This window comes from Rhinoderma darwinii, chromosome 1 (genome assembly GCF_050947455.1).
Source record: "Rhinoderma darwinii isolate aRhiDar2 chromosome 1, aRhiDar2.hap1, whole genome shotgun sequence".
NCBI lineage: Eukaryota > Metazoa > Chordata > Amphibia > Anura > Rhinodermatidae > Rhinoderma > Rhinoderma darwinii.
The window spans coordinates 413768251-413793139 of NC_134687.1; the positions used below are offsets into that span (position 1 = coordinate 413768251).

General features: G+C 43.2%; 1 protein-coding gene across 1 annotated transcript in view; it reads left to right on the forward strand.

The window, feature by feature from the left end:
• SUPT16H (SPT16 homolog, facilitates chromatin remodeling subunit) overlaps positions 1-23574 on the forward strand; it is a 47016-nt gene extending 23442 nt beyond the window's left edge. The window contains exons 11-26 of the mRNA XM_075828963.1: positions 4322-4387; positions 4511-4609; positions 4765-4880; positions 4991-5144; positions 11700-11827; positions 11917-12052; positions 12144-12270; positions 14508-14626; positions 14722-14847; positions 15612-15724; positions 15879-15954; positions 16097-16266; positions 20698-20827; positions 21367-21496; positions 21681-21758; positions 22351-23574. Of these exons, the coding sequence (XP_075685078.1) occupies positions 4322-4387; positions 4511-4609; positions 4765-4880; positions 4991-5144; positions 11700-11827; positions 11917-12052; positions 12144-12270; positions 14508-14626; positions 14722-14847; positions 15612-15724; positions 15879-15954; positions 16097-16266; positions 20698-20827; positions 21367-21496; positions 21681-21758; positions 22351-22463 (1881 nt within the window). The 3' untranslated portion in view covers positions 22464-23574. The remainder of the gene's footprint in view (positions 1-4321; positions 4388-4510; positions 4610-4764; positions 4881-4990; positions 5145-11699; positions 11828-11916; positions 12053-12143; positions 12271-14507; positions 14627-14721; positions 14848-15611; positions 15725-15878; positions 15955-16096; positions 16267-20697; positions 20828-21366; positions 21497-21680; positions 21759-22350) is intronic.
• Positions 23575-24889: the final 1315 nt, after the last annotated feature.

Consider the following 24889-nt stretch of genomic DNA (forward strand, 5'->3'; position numbering starts at 1 on the left):
GCCAGGACGGGATGTCTATTCACAATCTTGACACTTCGTTAACGTTTCTGTGGTACTTACAGCAGAGCAAGCGTAATCTCGCTGTAAATGACAGGTTACAGGGAGAATAGATTGCTCTGATACAATGCCCACTTGGTCTAAAGTAAAAACACGCCCAGTTGGGCATTAAGAAACTAGTTCGCATAAAGCTAAACTCGTTCCTAACGTGGTTAAAATAGATTGTTTTTCTAAATAAAAACTACTGCTGTCACCTACATTATAGCGCCGATATCCTCATGTAGGAGATAGGGGCACTTATAATGTGGTGACAGTCCCTTTAAACGGCTTGGAACAGCTCCATTGCTGTTCCTGGCTGTTAGAGCAGCATGTCCGCTGTAAAACACAGCTGACACCTGCAGTCTATGGAGCTGGCTAAGCGCGTGAGCCCGCTCCAAACATCATCCCCTCCCCGCTCCATGATGTGCCGGCACATCATGGGTCGGGAAGGGGCTAAGTAAGAAGCGGTCAGGAGGCCCTTGACTTCCGACTATAAGATGCAGGGAGTTTTTAGCAAGATTTATTCTCGCTAAAAACTCAGTCTTATAGTCCGAAAAATACGGTAAGTGATGTCTCCTACTGGATGTACCCTGCCCACAGACACTGAGCTATTTAGTCTTACGTAGTGTCCGTAGGAGGCAGACACTTCTGTTGATGGAAGCAGAGTCTCTGCCAAGAATTTCCTTTTTATTAAATTTTTTTCTTTTTATCATGACGATCTAGGGATACAAGATTTACCGGTGTATCCCTTTCGGCGGACGCAGTGTCCTATGTAAATGCACTGTTGTCCAACCTGCCTATGAAGACAAGCAGGTCAAGAGTGCCAGCTCCTCTGTCACCCACCAGCCTAAGGAGAACCTCCACCAGTGTCCCCTTAGTAAAGGCGGTAACACGGAGGGAGGGGGTGCACCTTATGGTCAGAACATCTGGGAGATGAAGAGTAGGGCGAGTGTTACTTAACCCCCCCCATTACCGGGCCACAGTTTGTGCATTGTAGCGGGCTACTGGACCTGCCTATTCCCTGGGGCTTGCCCTTAACCTACTCTACGCTGCCTGGCACTTTTGGGCCGACACAGCTGATTTTTGCAGTATGGCCGGCGGCGCCATTTTGCTCTTTACTGCACAAACGAGGGGACAGGACCTTAACTATAGAATGCACCAATAGCGCTTCAGCGTGCTTTCATCACTATCGCATCATGGGGAATCGCTCTCCTGATTGGCCGGTCTCACATGACTGCCAGCGGCCAATCACAGTGCTCCGTGTGTGGAGGCTTCAGCATTCTCCTCTGCTCTCCTCCATTCGGAAGGACGCTCCTGGGTACACAGGAATTAGGCAGAGCTGCTGCTTCTTGCCTCATGAAGGCCATCTGACATCTTGAAAGCGGGTTGGGTCAGCCCTAGCTTCTACTCCCCTACAGGTGCCCTAGCCTACAGGCACTGATTTATTTTTCTAAGAGAAAGTAGTCTTTAACAGTGCTATTTTCAAGATCGAACACTTCTCTAGCAGCGCTAGATGAAGCCGCCGTTGCCCCTTGAGTAGGAGTACCCCTTTCTGAGCAGTTTGAGTTTTTGGGGTTTTTCTTGCCTTAATTTTCACTGTCCTTTTTTTTTTATTTTTTTATTTTTTTTAATCCGCCCCCCCATGTGGGCAGGGTATTTATGGTCCTGAAGTCAGGTCTGGTATCTTCTCTCCTCTTAGGGAGGCTCTGTCTGATGGTGAATTATCTGATACCAATCCGGATTCAGTTGGTAACATGGTGGAGGTGCTAATTAGAGCTGTCCGTGACACTTCAGGTCACTGATTCTGCACCTTCCACTGACAGATCCTTCAGCCCCAACATTCTCAGGCTCTTTCCAGCCCACTCGAACTAGAGGGGTATTGTCTTTAAGGAATTGAAGCACGTGAACAAAAAGTTTTCGACCGTTTTCAATAGGGCAATTCTTGCGCGTAGTTGCGGACTTTGGTGGTAGATCCTTCGGTCTCCTGCTTACCCAAGACCACTACCTTGCCAATGGCGGATTCCACTTCCATCAATGATCCCCTGGATCGCTGTGTGGGCTCCTTTGATAAAACTACCTTTTGAGGCTTTGGGCTTTGCCATTTTGCATTTGTCAGTGTTATTAGAGCTCTCGCTGAATGGGCTCACAAACGGTCACGGCCTGCTCTCAGGTACTCCTCAGGAGAAACTAGTCTATCAATCTCCAACGCGTCCAAGTATATCTGCGATGCTGCCTTTGACACTGCCCGCCTAATGGGACGGGCTTCTGCTTCCTCTGTCGCTATTCACAGGAAAACTAGATGACTGGACACTGAGTCGGTTTATTTGAATCATCAACTGGTCCATGTATTGCCTATCTCCTTTACAGCAGATAGTTTTTTTTGGGGGTTGCCTTCGAAACTCACTCAAAGGTTTCCCTTCGTTCGGAACGTCTTCTCATTCTTCAGGATGGGATTTGTTCCCTGCAGACGCCTGTTCCGAACTCACTTCGCCTCTGCATGTAGGTGCTCAGGACCTTGGTGGCATCAATTGAGACTATTCCATTTATGCAGTGCCACACGTGCCCATCTACAGCATGCAATCAGTGGATCTGAAGTTCATCCTTTTCTCAGTCCGTCGCTTCAGTGGTGAATCATTTCTCCAGCCGTTCCTCGAGGGCACTCCTTCCTCCCGCTGAATTGGCTGATCCTCTCAACGGATGCCAGTCTCGGGATGGGGGGCACTTTTCGGAATCTCAATAGGGGAGCCATCCCTTGAAATTGCTGTGTAATGTATTTGTGTAGTACATTTTGTAATTTATTTTCCATGTCTACTCATTAATTTGGACATACTATTGTCATTACTATAACAATCCAGTGAAAATCACATATACTATGATCATGATAATGTTCAAGCAGTGGCCAATAGAAATGACTTGTACGAGAAATAACTGTCTAAGGCCTCATGCACACGACCGTAAAAACTCCCGTTCTTACGGGTCGTAATTACGACCCCTAATAACGGGCTCATAGACTTCTATTGGCGACGGGTGCCTTCCCGTTTTCTCACGGGAAGGTGCCCGTGCCGTTGAAAAAGATAGAACATGTCCTATTTCAGGCCGTAATAACGGCACGGACAGTCCATAGAAGTCTATGGAGCTCTCGTAATGACGGGTGGCTACATGTGTGCACCCGTCATTACGGCAGCGTTGCTAAGCGACGTCAGTAAATAGTCACTGTCCAGGGAGCTGAAAGAGTTAACTGATCGGCAGTAACTCTTTCAGCACCCTGGACAGTGACTACAGATCAGTATAAACCTGTAAAAAATAAAAATAAAAGACGTTCATACTTACCGACAACTTCCTGCTTCCTCCAGTCCGGTCTCCCGCCCGTTGCCTTGGTGACGCGTCTCTCTCGACATCCGGCCCGACGTCCTGGATGACGTTTCAGGCCATGTGACCGCTGCAGCCAATCACAGGTCAATCACAGGCTGCAGCGTTCACATGGACTGCCGCGTCATCCAGGGATGTCGGGCTGGATGTGAAGAGAGGGACGCGTCACCAAGACAACGGCCGGGTAAGTATGAATTTCTTTAACTTTTATTACAGAAAAGGCTGTCCCTTCTCTCTATCCTGCACTGATAGAGAGAAGGGGCTGCCGATTACTGCAGTGCTATTTTGCCGCCAAAAACGTGCTCGTAAATACGGGTGGAATACGTGTGACACCGGACCCATATTTACGAGCACGGGTTCGTAAATACTGGTGCAAAACGGGTGGAATACGTGTGACACCGGACCCGTATTTACGCCAGTATTTACGGGTGGGAAAAAATACGGTCGTGTGCATGAGGCCTAAGGGTGTGTTCACATCAACGGAAAGGGAAACTGAAACCATAGCTTCTGTTTGCATTACCATTGATTTTCAATGGTAATGCTTCTTTTTCTAACGGTTTCAGTTTGTTTGTCGCCGTTCCGTGAGGTTTCCGTTGTTTTGGTGGAATCATTAGCGCAGTCGACTGCGCTATTGTTTCCGCAAAAAAACAACCTAAAGCCTTACAGAACGGAGAGAAACGGAAACTATTAGCAACTGAAACAATACCATTGAAATGGTAATGCTAACGGCAATCTATGTTGTCGGTTTGCCTTTGCTTTGATGGGTTCCCCTGACGGAAAAGTCTGACGGAACCCATCAACGGAACCGAACACTGATGTGTACAGGCCCTTAGAGTCCATAGTTATGCCGATATTTCAATACAATTGTATTCTCATATAATTAATAATATAATTTTCACTTGTGAATTTTACTTAGGAGGGACCAGCAACTATACTTACCAGTGTTAAGAAAAAGGTGAAGAATGTTGGAATCTTCTTAAAGGTAAGCTGTAAAAAATTAAGGCCCATTTTCATCTGGATTGTCAGAACTGTATAGATCTGTTTACTTGACGTTTAATCTTACTGTGATTTGTTAGAATTTGACTTTAAAGTTCTGTCTCATCAGAATGAAGATGAGGAAGAAGAGGAGGAAGAAAAGGATGAAGCTGAGGATCTTCTTGGCCGAGGATCTCGAACCACGGCACTGCTTACCGATAGGACCAGGGTATGTTCTGTATTTGACCAAACATTGGCTGGCTGATGCACCATACACTGAATTATTTTGCTTTATTAGAGTTATATCTCTTAGGATCTCATGTATTGTCTCGACTATATTGTTTTTAAGTTGTGCTATATTTCATTTGTAATCTCGTCCTATAGAATGAGATGACCGCAGAAGAGAAGCGTCGTACACATCAGAAAGAGCTTGCTACACAACTCAATGAGGAAGCGAGGAGGAGGCTAACGGAACAGAAGGGCGAACAACAGGCACAGAAGTAAGCTCCTCATCCTAACCGATATTACGAATATAGGTCATTCAAAATACTTTCATTTAACTGCTTTATGCACCTTTATTCACTGGTAATAATTTTCTCTCTTTATTAAGGGCTCGAAAGTCTAATGTTTCATACAAAAGCACATCTCAAATGCCAAAAGAGCCAGAGATTCGGGAGATGAGAATTTATATAGACAAAAAGTACGAGACTGTGATTATGCCTGTGTTTGGAATTGCTACTCCCTTCCATATTGCCACCATCAAGGTAAATAATCATCTGTTAACAGTATTTCGTTCTGCAGAATTGACACCATGGACATTTCTAAAGAAGTCACCATCAAAAATATGACCTGAAGGCTTGTTTGTGTTCAGTGTGACCTAAAGAATGTTACAGGAGAGTGGAGCACTTTTACCATGCAGTGCACCTTATCAACACTGTCCAAGAGCCGGTACTGTTCTAGTATTTATTCCACTTCCTAATATACAATGTTTAGAAGTTCAGTGCCTCTTTATTGCATTTTGAAGTGCTGTCCCCTGATTATCTAGGTCTCCTCCCCAAGCAGCTCCTCTGCTCTCATGCTTGATGCAATCCGGTCCATCAGCGTCTCCCATTGCAACACACTGCGCCTGCGTTCGTTTCCTGGTACACAAGCACAGATTAAGGTATCATACAAAGCTTTCATCTACGCTTGCACGCCAGAAAACAAACGCATGTGCAGTGCATTATAATAGGAGACGCTCATGGATGGGGTTGCGTCATGTACCCCTTAATCAGCGGCCGGGACGAGAGTGGAGACCTAAATAACCAGGATGCAGTGAAACCGTCCCGAATTTCTAAGTATTGTATATAAGTAGTATATACAGTGCCCACCAAAAGTTCCGGAACACCCTCAGAACTTTTTAACAGCTCGAGGTACAGGGTTGAAATTTTCTGGGATTTAATGGGGCCATAAAATCTACCAGTTAATGCCCAATCAACAAAAAACACCCCTACTCCCTTGGGGGCGGTATACTCTCAAATGGCACGGGGGGGGTTCAAGTGGGGGCTCATTTGAGAGCTTTTATCGCTGAGATTTAACGTTAAAGCTATCCTCTTCATTATCAGCTACCACCGGTGTTAGCAGTACCCAAAATGTACCGCGCGAAGGTCGCACGGTCAGATTTACATCTCATCGGGGTGTGAGTCCCCTTGCCTCTTTTGTGTGTGTGTGTACATACAAACATAACAATTACTGTATTAACCCCTTAGTGACCAGCCCATTTTAGGCCCTAATGACCAAGCTATTTTATTCGTTTTTCTATAGTCGCATTCAAAGAGCTATAACTTTTTTATTTTTTCGTCTACATAGCTGTATGAGGACTTGTTTTTTGCGGGATTAGTTGTGCTTTTTAATAGAACCATTTTTGGGTACGTATAATTTTTATATTAACTTTTATTAACCTTTTTGGGGGGGGATTATAAAAAAAACCTGAAATTCCGCCATTGTTCTATGCGTTTTTAAATTGACGCCGTTCACTGTGCGGCGTAAATAACGTTACCTTTATTCTATGGGTCGGTACGATTACGGCGATACCACATATGTAGAGGTTTTTTATGTTTTACGACTTTTGCACAATAAAAACACTTGAACTAAAATTATTTGTTTTTGCATCGTTGCTTTCCAAGAGCCGTAATTTTTTTATTTTTCCATCAATGTAGTGATTTTTTGGGCTTGTTTTCTGCGGGACAAGACGTAGTTTTGAATGGTACTGTTTTGGGGTGCATGGGACTTATTGATTCATTTTTATTAGGACTTTTTGGGGGGGGCAATGGAAAAAAATTGCAATTTCGCCATTGTTTTTTGCGTTTTTTTTTTTACGGTGTTCACTTTGCGGTTTAAATTACATATTAACTTTATTAATGGAGTCATTACGGTCGCGGCGATACCACATATGTGTACTTTATTTTTTTTTTTACACTTTTACTAAATAAAACCACTTTTTATGGAAAAAAATGTTTTTTTTTTTACTGTACTTTTTATTAATAATCTTTATTTCACTTTGATGACTTATTTTATTAGTCCCACTAGGGGACTTTACTGTGCGATATTCCGATCGCTGCTATAATGCTTTGGTATACTTCGTATACCAGAGCATTATTGCCTGTCAGTGTAAATCTGACAGGCAATCTGTTAGGACGTGCCTCCGGCGCGTCCTAATAGGCATATGTCCAGGGCAGACCTGGGGGCTTTTATCAGGCCCCCGGCTGCCATGACACCCCATCGGAGACCCGCGATTGCATTCGCGGGCCGCCGATGGGTGACAGAGGGAGCGCACTCCCTCTGTAAACAAAGTTAAATGCCGCGGTCGCTATTGACGGCGCCATTTAATGGGTTAAACGGCCGCGATCGAAGTAAACTTCGGCCGCGATCGAAGTAAACTTCGATCGCGGGCGTTGGAGCAGGAGCTCAGCTGTCATCAGACAGCAGAGCCCCGGCTCCTGCCTGCACGGGACACCCGTGCAGGACTTGGACTAGGCTGACGTGAAAAGGCGTCAGCCTAGCGTAAAGCCCATTAGTGACCGACGTAAAAAGGCGTATTACTGGTCACTAAGGGGTTAAATCAAATGTTCGAACTGAAGTCCTTCAACAACTTGACAGTCCTAAGCGAACGTAAAACGTGTCAATAACGTTATTTATAACATCTGTTGTGATTTGAATTAGAAATGTTCACTATTCTTTCCCGCAGCTCGTCTAAGTTTGCGATCCTATTCTCATAGACTTTACTTTTTAAATGCCCCCGGTAAAAAAACAAAACGTATAATGGGGTCAAATCTGGTGATCTCGGTGGCCATTCTATCGGGCCTCTTCTACCAATCCATTGATGAGGAAAATCCATTGATTTCGAGCTTGCAGAGAAAAATGAGCCGGAGCTCCATCCTGCTGATACCAAATATTGCGGAGAGCTTCTCCAGCAATATTTTGAATAGCCAGTATCCCTTGTTTTCTTAGCAAATTGCAGTAATTTTCTGCATTTATGTTTCCTTCAATGAAAAACAGTCCTACAATATGATTGAGCAATATTCCGGCCCAAACGTTAACCTTCTGATACTGAGTATGACTGTCTCGAATCCAATGTGGATTTTCGTCTGCCCAATACCTCATGTTCTGTCGATTTACAGAACCGTTTAGTTCAAACGTAGCTTCATCTGAAAAACAGGTCCAGTTGAAAATCTGATGATTATCATCAAATCGTGTCATCGCAAAATTCCACTCTCCTGTCATAATCATCTTCGGATATCTCCTGAACTAGACGTATTTTATAAGGATGATAATGATGCCTCTTCAAAGTTCGATGGACTGATGTGGCGCTGATATCATTTTGTTGTGCTCCACTCGAGACAGATGTATGGGCATTATCATGTACAGTGAGCAGAACATCTGAAGCTTTTTCATCATTACTCGCATATTTGGGTCTTCCGGATCTGGGTGCGTCTTTAATTGAACCGGTTATTTCTAACAGTTGACCATGAAATTGGTTCGCGGATAGGATAAGTGGCATTGAATAAAGCCGCTACTTCTCCATAGGATCTTATTTTTTTTACGCCATACCCTCTCATCATCAATAAAGTGATCCTTTCCGTTTCGGTCAAATGCATTTTGTGATATGACAATAGAAATGTAAAAAAAAGAAAATTACTCTCCGAATTAGCGCTCTCTGAAATTCACAAGTGACTACCGAAATGTGTACACATGAAATCATGTTACAATCGTAGACAAGGTCCATTTTGTATTGCCGAGACCGATTGTAATAATACATAATTTAAAGTCACCTTGATGTGACATTCCCAAGCTCACCCACACATGCACACGCGCCCACACACATTTAGGATTTTACCCACGTGGTACATTTTGGGTAATGCTATTGTATCCTATCTCAATCGATTGCAGCATTTTTTCTGTATTGATGGGGGATGGGGTGGTTTTTTTTTTGGCGTTAACTGGTAGATTTTATGACCCCATTAAATCCCACCAAATTTCAACCCTCTACCTCAAGCCATTCAAAAGTTGAGGGTGTTCCGGAACTTTTGGTGGGCACTGTATATCCCCCTTATCCATTGTTTAGCATGCATTATATATAAAGTGGCCAACCTTTTTTTTTTAAGGCAAAGAGTTTGCATGTAGATACATGATTTCATTTCAGTTACATGATCAAATGATGCGTTTTACTAATGACTGGCACCTATATAGAGATAAGAAATCAAAATTAATAGTCACTTGTACGGACGCAATCTCTTAGGTATCCCGTATAAAAAGTGGATGTGCCAGTTATCGTCCCATTTGATTGCTCAATGTGGACCTCAAAATTTACGCCAAATTGCTGGCTAACAGATTGAATAAACACCTACCCACCCTGATTCACCCAGAACAGGTGGGATTTGTGCGCGGTCGGGAGGCACGTGACAATACTCTTAAAACTATGGATATTATTCATCATGCCCAGACTCCAGGCACACCTCTCATGATCCGGTCCCTAGATGCCGAGAAGGCGTTTGACAGAATATCCTGGCTCGCCCTTCATCACACACTTCAACACCTAGGGCTAGGACCTTCCCTCTTTAATAAAAGTATGGCCCTCTACCATTCTCCCTCTGCCCAGATAAAAATTAATGGCTCCTTCTCTGCTCCCTTTACTATTCATAATGGCACAGGCAGGGCTGCCCCTATCCCCATTGTTGTACGTTCTCGTTATAGAGCATCTCATGGCCTCTATTCGGGACAGTCCGGATATTAGGGGTGTTCTTATCAGCGGGATGGAATATAAGTGCTCTGCATTTGCGGATGATTTACTGGTTTATCTCACGAACCCACATGTGTCTCTTCCCTCGTTGATGTCCGAGCTGTCCTGGTTTGGGTCACGGTCCAATTTTAAGATCAACTTCTAAGTCAGAGGCTCTGAATGTACCCCTTTTGTCCATAACAGTATCACTTCTCAAGAGTGATTTCCCCTTTTCCTGGCCCTCTAGGGGCATAACGTATCTGGGCACGCGTATATAAGTAATGACCTTTCACAACGGTTTGTCAATAATTTCATTCCCCTACTGGCCAAATTTCGTAAGGATCTTGATTCCTGGAATAAACAAAGAATTCTCTTGGTTTGGCCGTATTAATATTATAAAAATGTCACTCCTACCCAGATTGTTGTACCTCCTGCAGACTATCCCCATCTCCATCCCCTCTTTGGTTACGTATCCAGCAATGCTTTGGATCGTTCATCTGGCCATCGGGTCGTCCCCGAATAGGCAGGACAATTCTTATTCGGCCCAGAGATGCAGGTGGGGTTGGTTTGCCGGACTGTCGTCTCTATTACCTATCGTCAACTCACGCTTGTGTTCTTGACTTTTTTCACAACTATGACTCAAAAGTTTGGGTTCGTTTAGCCCAACAACTATGCACCCGTAACCTGTCCACCCTACCGTGGACCCTGTCTGGGAGCAGATTGACTCAAGCCTCATTTGTGGTTTCCCAGACTCTCCTGGCATTACTTTCTTCTGGGGTGGGAGGTTCACTCATAGACCCACTGGGTCCATTAACCCCCGTTACGGACAACCCAGCATTTCCTGCAGGTGAGGCTCGACTCTCATTCTTAGGCAGGACATCCACTAATCCCATGTTCTTTACTCAAGTCCTTTCCAATTTCTCTACTCCCGTTACACACAATCTCTCCAACTGATGTGCCCTCAACACGCCACATGTTTGAATATGCCCAACTACAACGTTTTTATAGTGTAACCAATCGTCATGCACACCTCCATCGTACGCTAACTGAATTTGAACGCCTGTGTTTCCACCCTGCCCCCTGCGCGCGCACGCACGCACACACACACACACACACACACACACACACACACACACACACACACACACACACACACACACACACACACACACACACACACACGATCTCTGCATTATACAAACTACTGCTCTCCCAACGATGTGAACACCTTCCACCTTTCTGCAAGGCTTGGGAAAGGGACTTGGACAAAACATTCACTGAAGTACAATGGAAACTGTTTTCTCCTCTCCCAAAAAGCCTCTAGCCACACGGGCTCAGGAAACTAGTTATAAAATAGTGTCAAGTTGGTATCGGGTCCCTACTGCCCTTCATAACTGGTACCTGTCGGTGCCAGACAATTGTTGGCGCTGTGGAGCTGCGGGTGGTTCCATGTCTCAAATTTGGTGGAGTTGCCCCTCCCTGTGTAGCTTCTGGGACACGGTACTTCGTATCATATCAGAAGTCCCCAATTCTCCTGAGGCGGCTCTACTATTCATGTTCCCTATGCCGCCACCCGTTTATAAACTATCCCTTACTAGACACGTCTGTCAGGGCCGCAATATCGGTTATCCTACGCAAGTGGAAAACGTTGGTCCCTGTGATAACGCTTATAGGATGCAGTTATACTTTGTTGGGGGCCGAAATGTTCTGTCTCATATTTATGCAATGCTCCTGTTCACTATGTTTACACTTGCTGCTGATGTATACCGCCGTTAATCATGGGATGTCCACCCTCTTGTTTGGGCTTTGCCCTTTGTTTTATTTTAATTTTCAAGTGTGGAGGCCCTCCCTCCAAATGTGTTTTTATACTTGTTTGTTTCAAAACCAATAAAAACTTTGAATATGAAAAAAAAAAAAAGTGGATGTGTTGTCTCCTTTTAACTATATTAACCACTAGTCACATGAAGACATGCACTGCCTTATGGTTTTGTGGTGTTTTTTATTATTTAAATTTTTTTGTTTGTTTTTTACATGTTTATGTTTTCTGTTTCATTTTGTACAGAATATTAGTATGTCGGTTGAAGGTGATTATACTTATCTCCGTATCAACTTCTACTGCCCTGGTAGTGCTCTGGGGCGAAATGAAGGCAACATATTTCCCAACCCAGATGCCACATTTGTTAAGGAAATGTAAGTAATGTTTGTTTCAATAATGTGTCCAAGTTTCCTAAGCATTTTTATTTTTTTGTTTTATTTTTACGTTCTCTTCTTTTATTTAGAACATACCGGGCCTCCAATATGAAGACCCCTGGAGAGACTGCTGTGCCATCACTTAACTTGCAGAATGCTTTTCGAATCATCAAGGAGGTTCAAAAACGATACAAGACCAGGGAGGCAGAAGAGAAGGAGAAAGAGGTGAGAAAATGAGACTGACTTGTGTCTCTGGCTGTATCCTGGGTGCTTGATTTCTATGCAAATTAATTGATGCTTTCCATTCCTTCTACAGGGCATTGTAAAGCAAGATTCTCTTGTCATTAATCTTAATCGTAGTAATCCAAAACTGAAAGACCTGTACATTAGGCCCAACATTACACAGAAGCGAATGCAGGGCTCTCTTGAGGCCCATGTAAATGGTAAGTGTGAACCGCCAAACACAAAGCTTTGCCTAAAGCTCTTCAGTCTACAGAAACTTGGCACCTTCATCAGACTGTAATTACAAAATATTGAATAAGCTTAACTGGTTGCTGACACAGGACGTGAATACTTGTCCTGATTGGTGGGTACTCGGCGCATTAGGATGAGTATTCTCGTCCTGTGTGACAGCCAGTGTCCACGCGCCACGATGATCAAAGCAGCGGCTGTAACTGCTGTAATACACAGCCGCAGCCCCGCTCTATCGGAGGAGAGAAGAGGAACCTCTTCTCTCCGCTGTTAACCCCTTGAATGCCGCGATCAAAGCTGATCACGGCATTCAAAGCTAAAGTGTGAAGGGGGTCTCCCCTTTGATCGCGTCACAGGAAATCCCTGTGACTCGATCAATGGCTATACCTGGTATGGGCAGATAGCCCAGGGTCCATTGAAGGACCCCAGGGCTGTCTGACCATATTTCCTGTTAGGGCATACTTAAGTATGCCCTAACAACTGCCTGTGTACAATCCGTACACCGGCTAATGTACTGGCATGTAGATATATGGCAGTACATTAAAGTTCAAATGCCTCTATGGGATTAAAAAAAAAGTTTTGTTAAATAAATAAAAATATCGTAAAAAAAATAAATACACATTTTGTACAATTTAACTTTTCAAAATAGAAGTCCCGAAACACGAAATAATACACGCATATTTGTTATCGCCACGACCGTAACAACCTGTACAATAAATGTATAATGTTATTTATGATCGGTATATGGTGTAAAAAAATAAAAATAAAGAAAACTGCAGCGGAACTGCGTTTTTTTTTTTTTTTTTCTTTCTTTCTACATTTCTGCCAAAATAAGAATTTATAGAAATTAAACAATAATGTAAATGTACCAAAAAATGGTACCTACATAAAGAACTACTTGCCCCGCAAAAAACTGTCTCCTAAAGCTACATCGGATAAAAAGTTATGAGCGCCGGGATGCAAAGAGGGAAATATAAAAAAAAATGTTCGGTCCTCAAGGCCAAAATTGTCCGTGTCCTTAAAGGAACAGTGTCACCAACATTTTTTTTTTTTATATCAGTTTTATGTTAGGGTTTTATTAAAAACGTTTATATTTATTTGTGTGTTACTTTTTTCTATTTTTACACTTTTTCTTCCCTATGGGGGCTGCCATTTTTTTTTCCATTTCTGTATGTGTCGATTAACGACACATACAGACATGGAATACGGCAGCTCCAGTCCCATAGGGACTGCGAACGGGGCCCGTTCCATCCACTTTGGTGTACGCCGTGTGTGTGGGAACGGCGCATGCGCCGCTCCCACACAGTCCGATTTGAAATGCGCGCCGTCCGGCACCATTTTCCTGTGGACCGGAAGTCGCGGCCGGGCAGTAAGATTACTACTTCCGGTCGCGGCTTCCGGACTTGTGCACATGGAGCAGCGGCAGCAGACGGAGCGGACGGACCGGAGGGAGCGGCGGCGACTGGAGCAGGTAAGGGATTTCTATGTATGTTCGTGTTTCAGTGTGTTTTACTACTGTATGTAAACCTTCTACACTGTGTGTTAGCTCAAAAAATGGCGACACACAGTGTAGGAGGTTAGACCGTTCAAACCCCTCGTTTCTCCCGGCACTAGCCAGGATAAAGGAGGGGGGGATTCTGAGAGCTCACTAGAGCGAGTGCTTTTTTCCCAATTTTGCAGCATAAAGCAATGTGGTTGCTTTACCACATGCAATGCTGCAATTTTGGGAAGTGCTCCATCTAGTGACCAGTGCTGGGAAATATTATAAATTGAATCCAATTTATAATATTTCCTGACTCGTGAAAAAAAAAAAATAAATTAGAACAATGTTTAATCACCTACACACTAAATGTTTAACTAAAAAAAAAAATACATGTTTTTCTGGCAACACATTCCCTTTAAGAGGTTGCAAACTGTAAAGCTGAGGGTTAATGTGTTTGGAGCAGATTTTTGCATGGTACATGCCCCTAGTGCTAACGAATGGGCCTCATTATCTTTTTATGCCAGGCTTCCACCACATTGATAAATGCACTCCAGTGTGTCAGATTATTACATGAACAGTGGTGAGATGACCGTTCGGTTTACACACCATATTTAATTGTTCAGTTTAAGGTCTATAGACGCATATGCTGCCTAGTTATGTGACACTTTGTAGACAAATGAATTATTTTTTTTTGTAGTCAAACTTTTTATATTTTTCATCTCTTAGGTTTCCGTTTCACCTCTGTAAGAGGAGATAAAGTGGATATTTTATACAATAACATTAAACATGCCATTTTCCAGCCTTGTGATGGAGAGATGATCATTGTTCTTCATTTCCACCTCAAGGTAAAGATTAACTTTTTCTTTTTTCTTCTTTAATGGATCACGTTTAATTATTTACATATGCAACCAACGTATCGTGTCATGCTTTTGTTGTACAGAATGCCATAATGTTTGGGAAAAAGAGACACACGGATGTTCAGTTCTATACCGAGGTTGGAGAGATCACCACAGATCTAGGAAAGCACCAGCACATGCATGACCGTGACGACCTGTATGCCGAACAGGTTAGCAGAAGCCACCCTTATCCAAGTGGTGTCATTAACACGGTGTAACATACCATTTATTTCTCTAAGAGAATATTTTCTTACACAATACAAGTTTCACTTATTTATTTGCAATGATTGTCTTTTCCCTGTGGCTTCTGCCATAGCGCATGTTTCCGAGACCATCTTTTAAATGGAACAAACGTTGAGAAGATAAATTTCCTTAGCTATACAGTTACGTGGGCACCAAGTTCACACTTAGGAATGTTCAGCAAACATAGTGCTCTTCTCTGTGGACCCTTTTGTACCATCAGATTGACATCTTAGTTTAAATGACTTACGGTTAACCCCGTCCCTCCGCAGACCATTTGTTTTTTTTCATCTTAATTTTTTTCGCACTGCATTCCAAAAGCCATAACTTTTTTTTTTTTTACTTCTCTGTTGACATAGCCGTATAGGCTGTCAGAGGCGGCGGCCGCCCCCTCTTCCTAACCGCAGTCGCTATTGACCGTGGCATCTTAGGGTGTCAAATAGGCGGAATCAAAGTGATCTTTGATTTTGCCTGTTGCAGTGAAGTGTCTGCTGTATCGTACAGCTAACACCCGTTCAGCATGGAGTTGGCTCTGCCCGTGAGCCCGCTCCACACAACCCCTTTACACCTGTCAAGTACAGTTACGTTATAATGCGTTAAGAGGTTATTTGGTGACAAAAAAATCAGCAAATGTCATTTATATTGTAAAATATATCTTAAACAAAATGTTATCTTTTGTCTTGTATGGTAACAGCTGGAGAGAGAGATGAGACACAAACTGAAAACCGCCTTCAAGAACTTCATTGAAAAGGTTGAATCTTTAACAAAGGAGGATCTGGAGTTCGAGGTGCCGTTTCGAGACTTGGGGTAAGACTAATCACTTTGCCGTTGAGTTCACTGTAGTATTTGTAGATTTGCAAACATTCTGAGTTTTTGCCACAAAAACATACTCCAGCAACTTCTTAACTTGTGCAAAGGTTGTTAATGTTCTCATATGTTAAATTTGATGTCCATGTTCTAGGTTCAATGGAGCTCCGTACAGAAGTACATGTCTTTTGCAGCCAACGAGCAGTGCTCTGGTAAACACAACAGAATGGGTGAGTGTTCATTTTTTATTTTTCTCATTTAGGGAGCCATTTCATTATTTTTTTTTTTGGGAGGGGGTGGGGGGGTTGTGTCCTTAACCTTAGAATTGCCATGGCCTATTTTCCTTAAATAGTGTTGGTTTTGATTTCACAGCCACCATTTGTTGTAGCATTAGACGAGGTCGAGCTTGTACACTTTGAGAGAGTCCAATTTCACCTGAAGAACTTTGATTTGGTCATAGTCTACAAGGATTACAACAAGAAGGTCACTATGATCAATGCCATCCCTGTGGGATCACTTGATCCAATCAAAGAGTGGTTAAAGTGAGTACACCCATTGTTTTTTGTTTTTTTTAAGTCTGACACACATTAAAAGTAAGCTTTTTATGTGCAAACCATTGTAAATCAAATTTGCTCCAAATTATTTTCCTGAAAGATTTTTCTTTTATCTAATCCTCTAAGAAAAAAAAAAAATAAAAAATTCTGAGGAGAATTTGGAGCTGTATATTTTTATATGAATAATTCTTTTAATGTTGTATTCCATTTGATGTTCACAGCTGTTCCAGAGGCTATGTTTAGAGCCTCCATTACAGATTCTGTTTTTGTTGGACAAAATAGTGCATCATGCTGCGTTACTTTGTCAGGCAAAACTACAGAACTTCATAGGGTATGTTCACATGCAGAATCAAAAACGGCTGAAAATCAGAGCTGTTTTCAGTGAAAACAGCCTCTGATTTTAAGACTTTTTGGAAGCTGAAAACTTTTTTTGAGGCGTTTTTCTGGATGTTTTTGGAGCTGTTTTTCCATTGACGCAAGTGACATGCTCCTTCTTTTTTGGGGGGCATTTTTTCCCTCTACACCTCCACGACAGCACCACCAGGAGGGATTCCCCGCCTACAAGGACAATTCTCCCTCCTTACCCTCTCCAGTTGTTTCCTGTCCCTTGGGACACGGGAAGCAGGATCCGGGCAGAGCTCCGTGGGATCAATGGGTTCTTATCAGGCGCCATGGTCTTGTCTCTTCTCCTGGACGAACGAGCGGTGTTTCGGCATGGAGGATTGGGGCGGGGACCTGGGCTCAGAGCGGCAAATGCCTCCTCTCTAGCTCCTTAGCATAAGTCCTCTCTAGCTCCTTAGCATAAGTCCTACAGTGCGGGCAGCCCTGGGCTTCCGCACCTATCTCCAGATAGACAGGTAACGGGGGTCCGCGCTAACCTGGCAGCACTAGACTCAGGGATTTCCCTTGGGCAAGGAAATCCCTTACTGCACGTGGAGCCAGCGTCTCCAGCATCCGGAAGTGCTTAGCGTGCATGCGCGAGGCTTAACCAGCCTCTTAAAAGGTACAGAGTTTGAAATTTTCACAATTTTTGGTGCCCAAATGTTTTTTAAAACCAGTACTGCTGGTTTTATCTGGGTAGTGGTTGTGAGTTATTTCAAGGCTGCTACTTGCTGAATTCATAGAGTTCAGCCGAGATGTCCCGTGCAGAGTCTGCTCACCCATCCAGAGCCCCTAGCCGGGAGGTAAAGTGGGAATTCAAAATATCTGACATACAAAGAGGTGCAGAACTTACAAAAAATCGCTTCCTACCACACATAAGAAAGCGCTATGCCAAAAATGGAGAGATTCGCAGTAACATTGAAAGGGAAGGTTCATCATCTTCATTTCCAGACCCTGCCATTTGGCCTCTCTGCTATAATTTTGGTTAAGATCCTGTGGGCAGAAGGGTTCACGGCCTATCTTCATCAGAAAGAGATATTAATCATCCCATAATTGGGACGATCTATTATGATCAGCAGAATCTCATCAGCGATTAAGTTGCCATCTGAAGAAGACGCAACAGCTTTTGCCATCCCTGGGCTGGCTGATCAACCTAGAAAAATCAGACCTGACACCAGAGCAATCAAAGGTATTTCTAGGGATTCTTTTGGATTCTCGGGTCCAGACTTTGTTTCTTCCAAGAGAGAAGAGAGATGTGCTACTCCAGAAGGTCACTTCCTTCATTTATCAAATATCGGCTTCTATAAGAGAGATAATGTCAATGTTGGGGTTGCTAACATCTTCCATTCCGGCAGTCAGATGGGCCCAGGCACACTCGAGAATTCTCCAACACTTCCTTCTGTCATGCTGGGACAAGAAGCAGGAATCTCTAAATCGCAAAAGGAGGATTCCTTTCAGGGTAAAACAATCTCTGATGTGGTGGACACAAGAATTTTTTGTCTTGTGGTCACAAAGGTACCCAGTAGTCATAACTACAGATGCCAGTCAGTCCAGATGGGGAGCCCATTCAGGTCAGAACATGATCCAGGGATCATATAACCTCTCTCTATCAAGAGCTTCATCAAACTTAAGAGAACTGCAGTCTCTGAAAGCCTTAAAGTCTACTAAAGGGCAAAGCCATCTGTATTTTCTCAAACAATGTTTCTACGGTAGCATACCTGAACAAACCAGGAGGAACGAGAAGCCGCCTACTTTGTCAGGTATCAGAACAAATTTTTATCTGTGCCGAGCAAAATGTTTTATCTCTTAACAGCTATACATCTAAGAGGAACAGAAATTCAGGTGGCAGAAAAATCAGACCTGACGCCAGAGCAATCTAAGGTTACCGCGAATCTCCGGATTCTTTGTGAGTCTGGATGTATTGGTATATGGAAGTAAGCATCCTGTAGGTCTATTGAGTCCATGAATAAAAAGGGTCTGCGCATATTGATGGTGGAAGTAATCCTCTCCCTCTTGAACTGCAAACTACCTGAGCAGACAGACCTTGTTTCCAGGAGAATGGTGTCTGAATCTGCAGATATTCAAAGACCTTACCTGAAGATGGGGACAGCTGGAGGTAGATCTGTTCGCAAACAGGAAGGTAACTAGGTTATTTTCCCTATCCTACAAGGACAATCCGCCAGGAGTAGATGCCCTGTCTCAAACCTGGAGGGGCAAACTCCTATATGCTTTGCCTCCATTCCCTCTCTGGGTACTGAAGAAGGTGTTGGAGGAGAAAGCGAGAGTTATTCTTATAGCCCCATATTGGCCCAAGTGGTCATGGTTTCCACTATTGCTGAGGATGTCTCAAGAAGCCCCCTGGCATCTACCTCCCAGGCGGGACTTGCTGTTGCAGGGACCAATCCTTTACCCAGAGGTGAACCAACTTCATCTTACAGCTTGGATGTTGAACGGAACATGTTGATGTAGAAGGGCCTTTCAAAAAAAAAAAAAAAAAAGTGGTAGATACATTATTGAAGAACAGGAAAAAGGTCACCTCCAAGGTTTACCACAGAGTTTGGAGAACCTTCCTCTCCTTCATGAAGCGAACCTCTTCAACGGATTCTTTTCTCCAACCCTAGATATCCACTATCCTTGATTTTCTTCAGTCAGGTCTCAACTTATGTTTAAAGAGACTCTCTCACCAGATTATAAGTGCACTATCTCCTTCATAATGTGATCGGCGCTGTAATGTAGAGAACAGTGGTTTTATTGTGAAAAACTATCATTTTTGATAGTTCTAAACCATTTATGATAATTACTTTCATAAAAGACAACTGGGCGTGTTTTTAGTCCAGATTTCATTGTCGGCAAGAAATATCCCTTCCTCCTTTCTGCTCTTCCCCCTAAGAATGAAAAGGAGGCAGAATTTCATACGTTGGATGACAGAAGATGTATCCTCACCTATCTAGACAGAACAAAAACTTTCAGATGTCAGGAGCAATTGTTAATTCAGTTCCACGGCAAAAACTGAGGTCCCAAGGCAAGTAAGATATCTATTTCAAGATGGATCAAGGAAGCGATCTCCCATTCCTAGAAAGTCATGGAGAAGTCTCCTCCTTTGCTGCTTAAAGCTCATTCAACCAGAGCCGTTTCTACCTCGGGCTGAGAGTACTTCTGCCTCAATTGAGCTGCGACCTGGTCTAGTCCAAATACCTTTTTTAAACACTACAGATTGGATGCAATGTCCAACTAAGACCTTCGCAGTGGCCGTAAAGTTTTACAGGCCATTATCCCCCCCCCCCCCCACCTCCCCTTTAGGAAAAAAAAATCTGACAATCCTTCTGGTGGTGCTGTCGTGGAGGTGTAGCAGGAAAAATTGCTTATTACTTACCGGTAATTTGATTTTCCTCTAACCTCCACGACGGCACCAGGTTTTTCCCCACCCTTTTCCATAATTTTATTACAAGAATTTTAAGATTCTTAGCCTGCATATTATCAAGTCTCCGGTATTAACTGGAGAGGTTGAGGAGGGGGAATTTAAACGGCTTCCGGTTTCCTGTCCCTTGGAGGCAGGGAATACCTCCTGTTGGTGCCGGTGTGGAGGTTAAAGGAAAATCAAATTACCAGTAAGTAACAATCATTCTTTACGCACAGTTTTGTAAAACGGCAGCATAAAAAAAAACGCCTCGTCTGAACGAAACACCATTTTTCCCATTGAATTCAATGGGCAGATGTTTGTAGGTGTTCAGCTACAATCTTTTTAGGCGTATTTCGGGGCGTTTACTGAAAACACAGCGCGTGAACATACCCTTACTGTCAATGGGATCCGTCGGGCGTTTGTTTTTATCATGCGAATGATCCGGCAGCTCCGATTTTTCGTTCTGCTCCTATGATTGAGCACAACGGAAAGCCCTGACGCAGATGTGAGCAGTACCTTTATATAGATCACTTTATATTAACAGATTTTGACCTGTATGTAAGCTATCAGTGCAGTGTCATGTTTAGCATAACTAAAATTGTAAAGCCATCCACTAATTCATTTATTTCCTTACACAGCTCATGTGATATTAAGTACACCGGAGGAGTTCAGTCACTGAATTGGACAAAAATTATGAAAACCATTGTAGACGACCCTGAAGGTTTCTTTGAGCAGGGTGGCTGGTCTTTCTTGGAACCAGAAGGAGAGGTGATAAAATAGTGTATAACATAATTGTGCTTAGTGGACCGGTCTACTCTCCTGACGTGTCCTGTTTTAGTAAATACTTGTATTCCTCATGAAATAAAAATTATTTTCTTTAGAGCTCTGCATTTTGCTGTTCCTGTTTATTCCTCCTGGAAATAAATGAGTTGGCGACTGGATGTCACCATTCTTCTTGTCAATAGGGTGTGTTCTTACAAACTTTGTACAATCACTGCTGACCGTGTCAATGTCAGACTGTGTAGGGACATGCTCCATTGACCCGAGAGAGCGCCTAGTTGTCAATTTATTCATACATTTCTTTGAGGAAGAATTACAGAGCAACGGCACAGTGCGAAGTTCTAATAAAAGATGCTCCAAAATTATTGTTGTCTGTGGAATATAGGAAACTATTAAACAGACATGTCAAGAGAACGGACAGCTCGTCTTTAACGTGAATGTGTCTTGAAAACAAACATTTTAAACAAGATTTTCTCATAATCTCTTTGTGACTGTAAAGAAATGTTTTTTTTTGGTCCTTTTTTTAGGGCAGTGAAGCAGGAGCGGACGGTTCAGAATCTGAAGTAGAAGATGAGACGTTCAACCCCTCTGAGGAGGAGTATGAGGAAGAGGAAGAAGACAGTGATGAGGATTATTCTGATGAAACAGAAGACTCTGGTATATATTCGGAATGAAATACATTTTAATCTGATGTGGTCAACTGCATATAAAGTCAGGTGACATTCTGTGAACAGCTAAAATTCTAAGTGGTTCTAGTGACCAAACTATGAAATAGGGGAATTAATAGTAAATGAATAAACTAGTGTTTTATATATAAATAACTTTGTATTTCTTCTTAAAGTTTACAGTGAAGAATCTCTAGGCACTGATGAGGAGAGTGGTAAAGACTGGGATGAACTAGAAAATGAAGCTAGGAGAGGTGAGTGTCTTTTGTAAGAATTCATTTCCATTGCATGATGTATAGACAAACTAGAGCTGCATGACTTGGTCAGGTGACTATTGATTAAAACGATCCCTAAGCTAGTAGATACCGTTACACTGACCTCCTAGTGGCTGTCAAGTTCAAATCAGGCGCTGGGCAGCCTAGTCCAGTAACCAAATTAGTGTGTGACTCTAGCTGACCACACACAAACTAAAGCACAGTGGTAAACAACCTTATTTGATCCAAGGATCACATAGCACTACATAAATTGGAAACCATCAAATTAAAATATGTATTGCAAACTTACAGCAAGTGTTAAGTTAATGCAGGAGCTCTGAGCAAGTCTAGTTCTATTCACTTGGGAGGCATTATTGTCATGTAGCCTCGTCACATACAGTAGCCAAAGTATCATGTAACATCCATCTGCATGCAAGTTAGGTGCCATGTGGCTGCAGCATAATAGGACATTATATCCTTGTTACAGTACCCATAATGTCAGGCACAAAGTTAAAAAAAAGTAGTTGTGTTGTAGTTCGTTACACTGACTTGGTGTTTGTTCAAATTAATGGTAACGGTCTTGCCTCAACAGCTGACCGTGAAAGTCGTTATGAGGAAGAGGAGGTACAAACTACGACTAAGAAGAGGAAGGGTCTTGGGCCTGTACATGCACCCAGCCCATCAAAGAAGAAGAGGAGGAAGTAACACTAGTGATACCTCTTCCTTTTCCCGACTCACATTCTTCCTTTGTTTTCACCCCCTCTCTACTTTTAAAGTAAATTTCCATGTCCCATCTTTTTGGTCATTCCTCTTTGTCTGTTCCCATGATTCAGAAATTCTTACCTTTCCTTCACTTGCCCTATGAGTCTGAGGTGTGTCACCTGTGCTTTTGCTGCTACAGACTGCTGGGAAGCTATGTAATTGTTAAATGGACCAATATGGCATTATGTCATCTTGATTTTCTTGAAACTGGACTGGTCACACAATTAAAACCATAGTGCATTTTCACTGCACACAAAAATACTCCCTATTTTTTTTATTTGAAAATCCATTTTTCATTGTATCTATAAACTCTTCCATTATTTCACGGACTTTGTGATGCTGTGTGGCAGTTAAGTGGTTAAAGTGACACTGCCAGTCTACAGAGCTGGGTGGTTTGCCTGTATCCCTATGTGCACTTGACCAATTCCCTTGCCTCCTCTTAAAGTTTGCCGTTTTCATATTTCTTGTGCTGCTCTCCTAGGATTTCTTGTAAAATGTTACTTTTTTTTAAATTTTATTTGCAATATGTTATTTTGTTTAAAGTGTCAGGCGTATCATCATTCTTCTCGCTGCTCATCTTCTGACTTTAGGCTGTTCCACCATAAAGGTGTTTTTTTTTTTTCTTTTGGATTTTCCTTCATTGCCTCTGTTTTTCTCTCTAGCAGTGAGAGGTGTAAATGGTGTTTTTCCGACCTTGGAGACGTATAAACAAATAAAAGAAAAACATTTTTGTACCTTTTTCCCCGTTTGCTATTTTTTTGAGATCCTGTGGTAGATTAAGACCATTTTTACTGAACACTCAGATTCTGTGGAGCAGCACTTGTAAATGACACCTTGATTGTTCAGTCCTGTTCTAAACAATAAAATGCGATTCCTCAGGGATACAATGCCACCTTTTTGTGTGTGGTTTTGTGCTTTCATTACCTAATATTTAGAGTCGGTGAGCCAATGTTCTAAACCTTTTTCTCATTATTTACAGTACTTTTGCAGTCTCACCAGTGGGAGCTAATAGGACAATTTTAAATAAAAAATGCAACAGCAAATAAAGATTGAACCTGCTTGTTGGTGCGCTTTTTTTTTTAATATAGATTTGTTATACTGCTTGTGGACTACATACTTTACCAGAATTATTTATTTGCAATTTATTCAATATAAACCATTGAGTTCCTTAGTTTATAGTGTCTTCTCTTTTCCAAAACTCACAACAGAAAGTTACAGCTATTACAACTTTTTTATGGTTGTCACCTAATTTTACAGATGTCTTCACCTTTTCCTGACATTTGCCGTATGGGTACGCCATGGAAAGCTAGGACTTCCCGCAAATTGCCGTATACATACGCCAAATGTTTGGCACCGGCTCAAGCTGAGCCGGTGCTATCATCGCCGGATCTCAGCGGTATCTTACAGCTGATATCCGGCTGTAATGGCGGGGACAGAAATTAGCTTAGATCCCTACCATTAACCCCTTAAGTGCAGCGCTCTAACGCGATCGCTGCACTTAAGGTGTTTGCAGCTCATCGGAACCCCAGCAATGAAATTGCCGGGGTTCCGGTGGCTGCAACGGCAACCAGAGGCCTAATACTGGCCTCCCGGTCTGCCTAGCACGGAAGACGGTCCAGATCAGCCCGGCGGCGGAGCCTGATCAGCTTCTGTAGCCGCCGGCAAGATGGCGCCGGCTCGGGAGCTGATCCGGTGTCATCAGCAGTGTAAGTCAGCTGTATGTTACTGCTGACATCCACCTGTAAAGGCAGGAACCGGAGCTAGCTCCGATCCCTGCCATTAACCCCTTTGATGCAGCAATTGAAAGCGGTTGCTACCAGATCGCTAGCCCTGACAGGCAATCAGGACTGGCGACTGCTGCTATGGCAACAGGAGACACAATGGCCTCCTGCTCTGCCATTACGGAAGCCGATTGGGCCCCGCCGGGAGGTGAAGCCTAATCGGCTTGCTGTCAGTGAATAACTGACAGATCTAATACATTGCACTACGTAGGTAGTGCAATGTATTAGAAAAAAAAACATCAGCCAGTTGGACCTCCAAGTTCCCTAGTGGGACTTGAGAAAAAGTGTAAGGCCTCATGCACACGACCGTAGCCGTGTGCACGGCTGTGATTTTCGGGTCGGCCGGCTGCGGACTGTCAGGCACATGGCCGCGGCCATTGTTTTCAATGAGCCCGGACCGCAGAACCGGGCCGTAATAAGACATGCCCGTTCTTTCTGCGGTGTGGGCTCCCGGGCCGTGCACGGACCGCAAAAACTACGGTCGTGTGCACGGCCCCATAGAAAAGAATGGGGCCGCAATTCTCCCGTGGATTTTCGGGGGAATTGCGGCCGCAAAAACACGGTCGTGTGCATGAGGCCTAAAAAAAA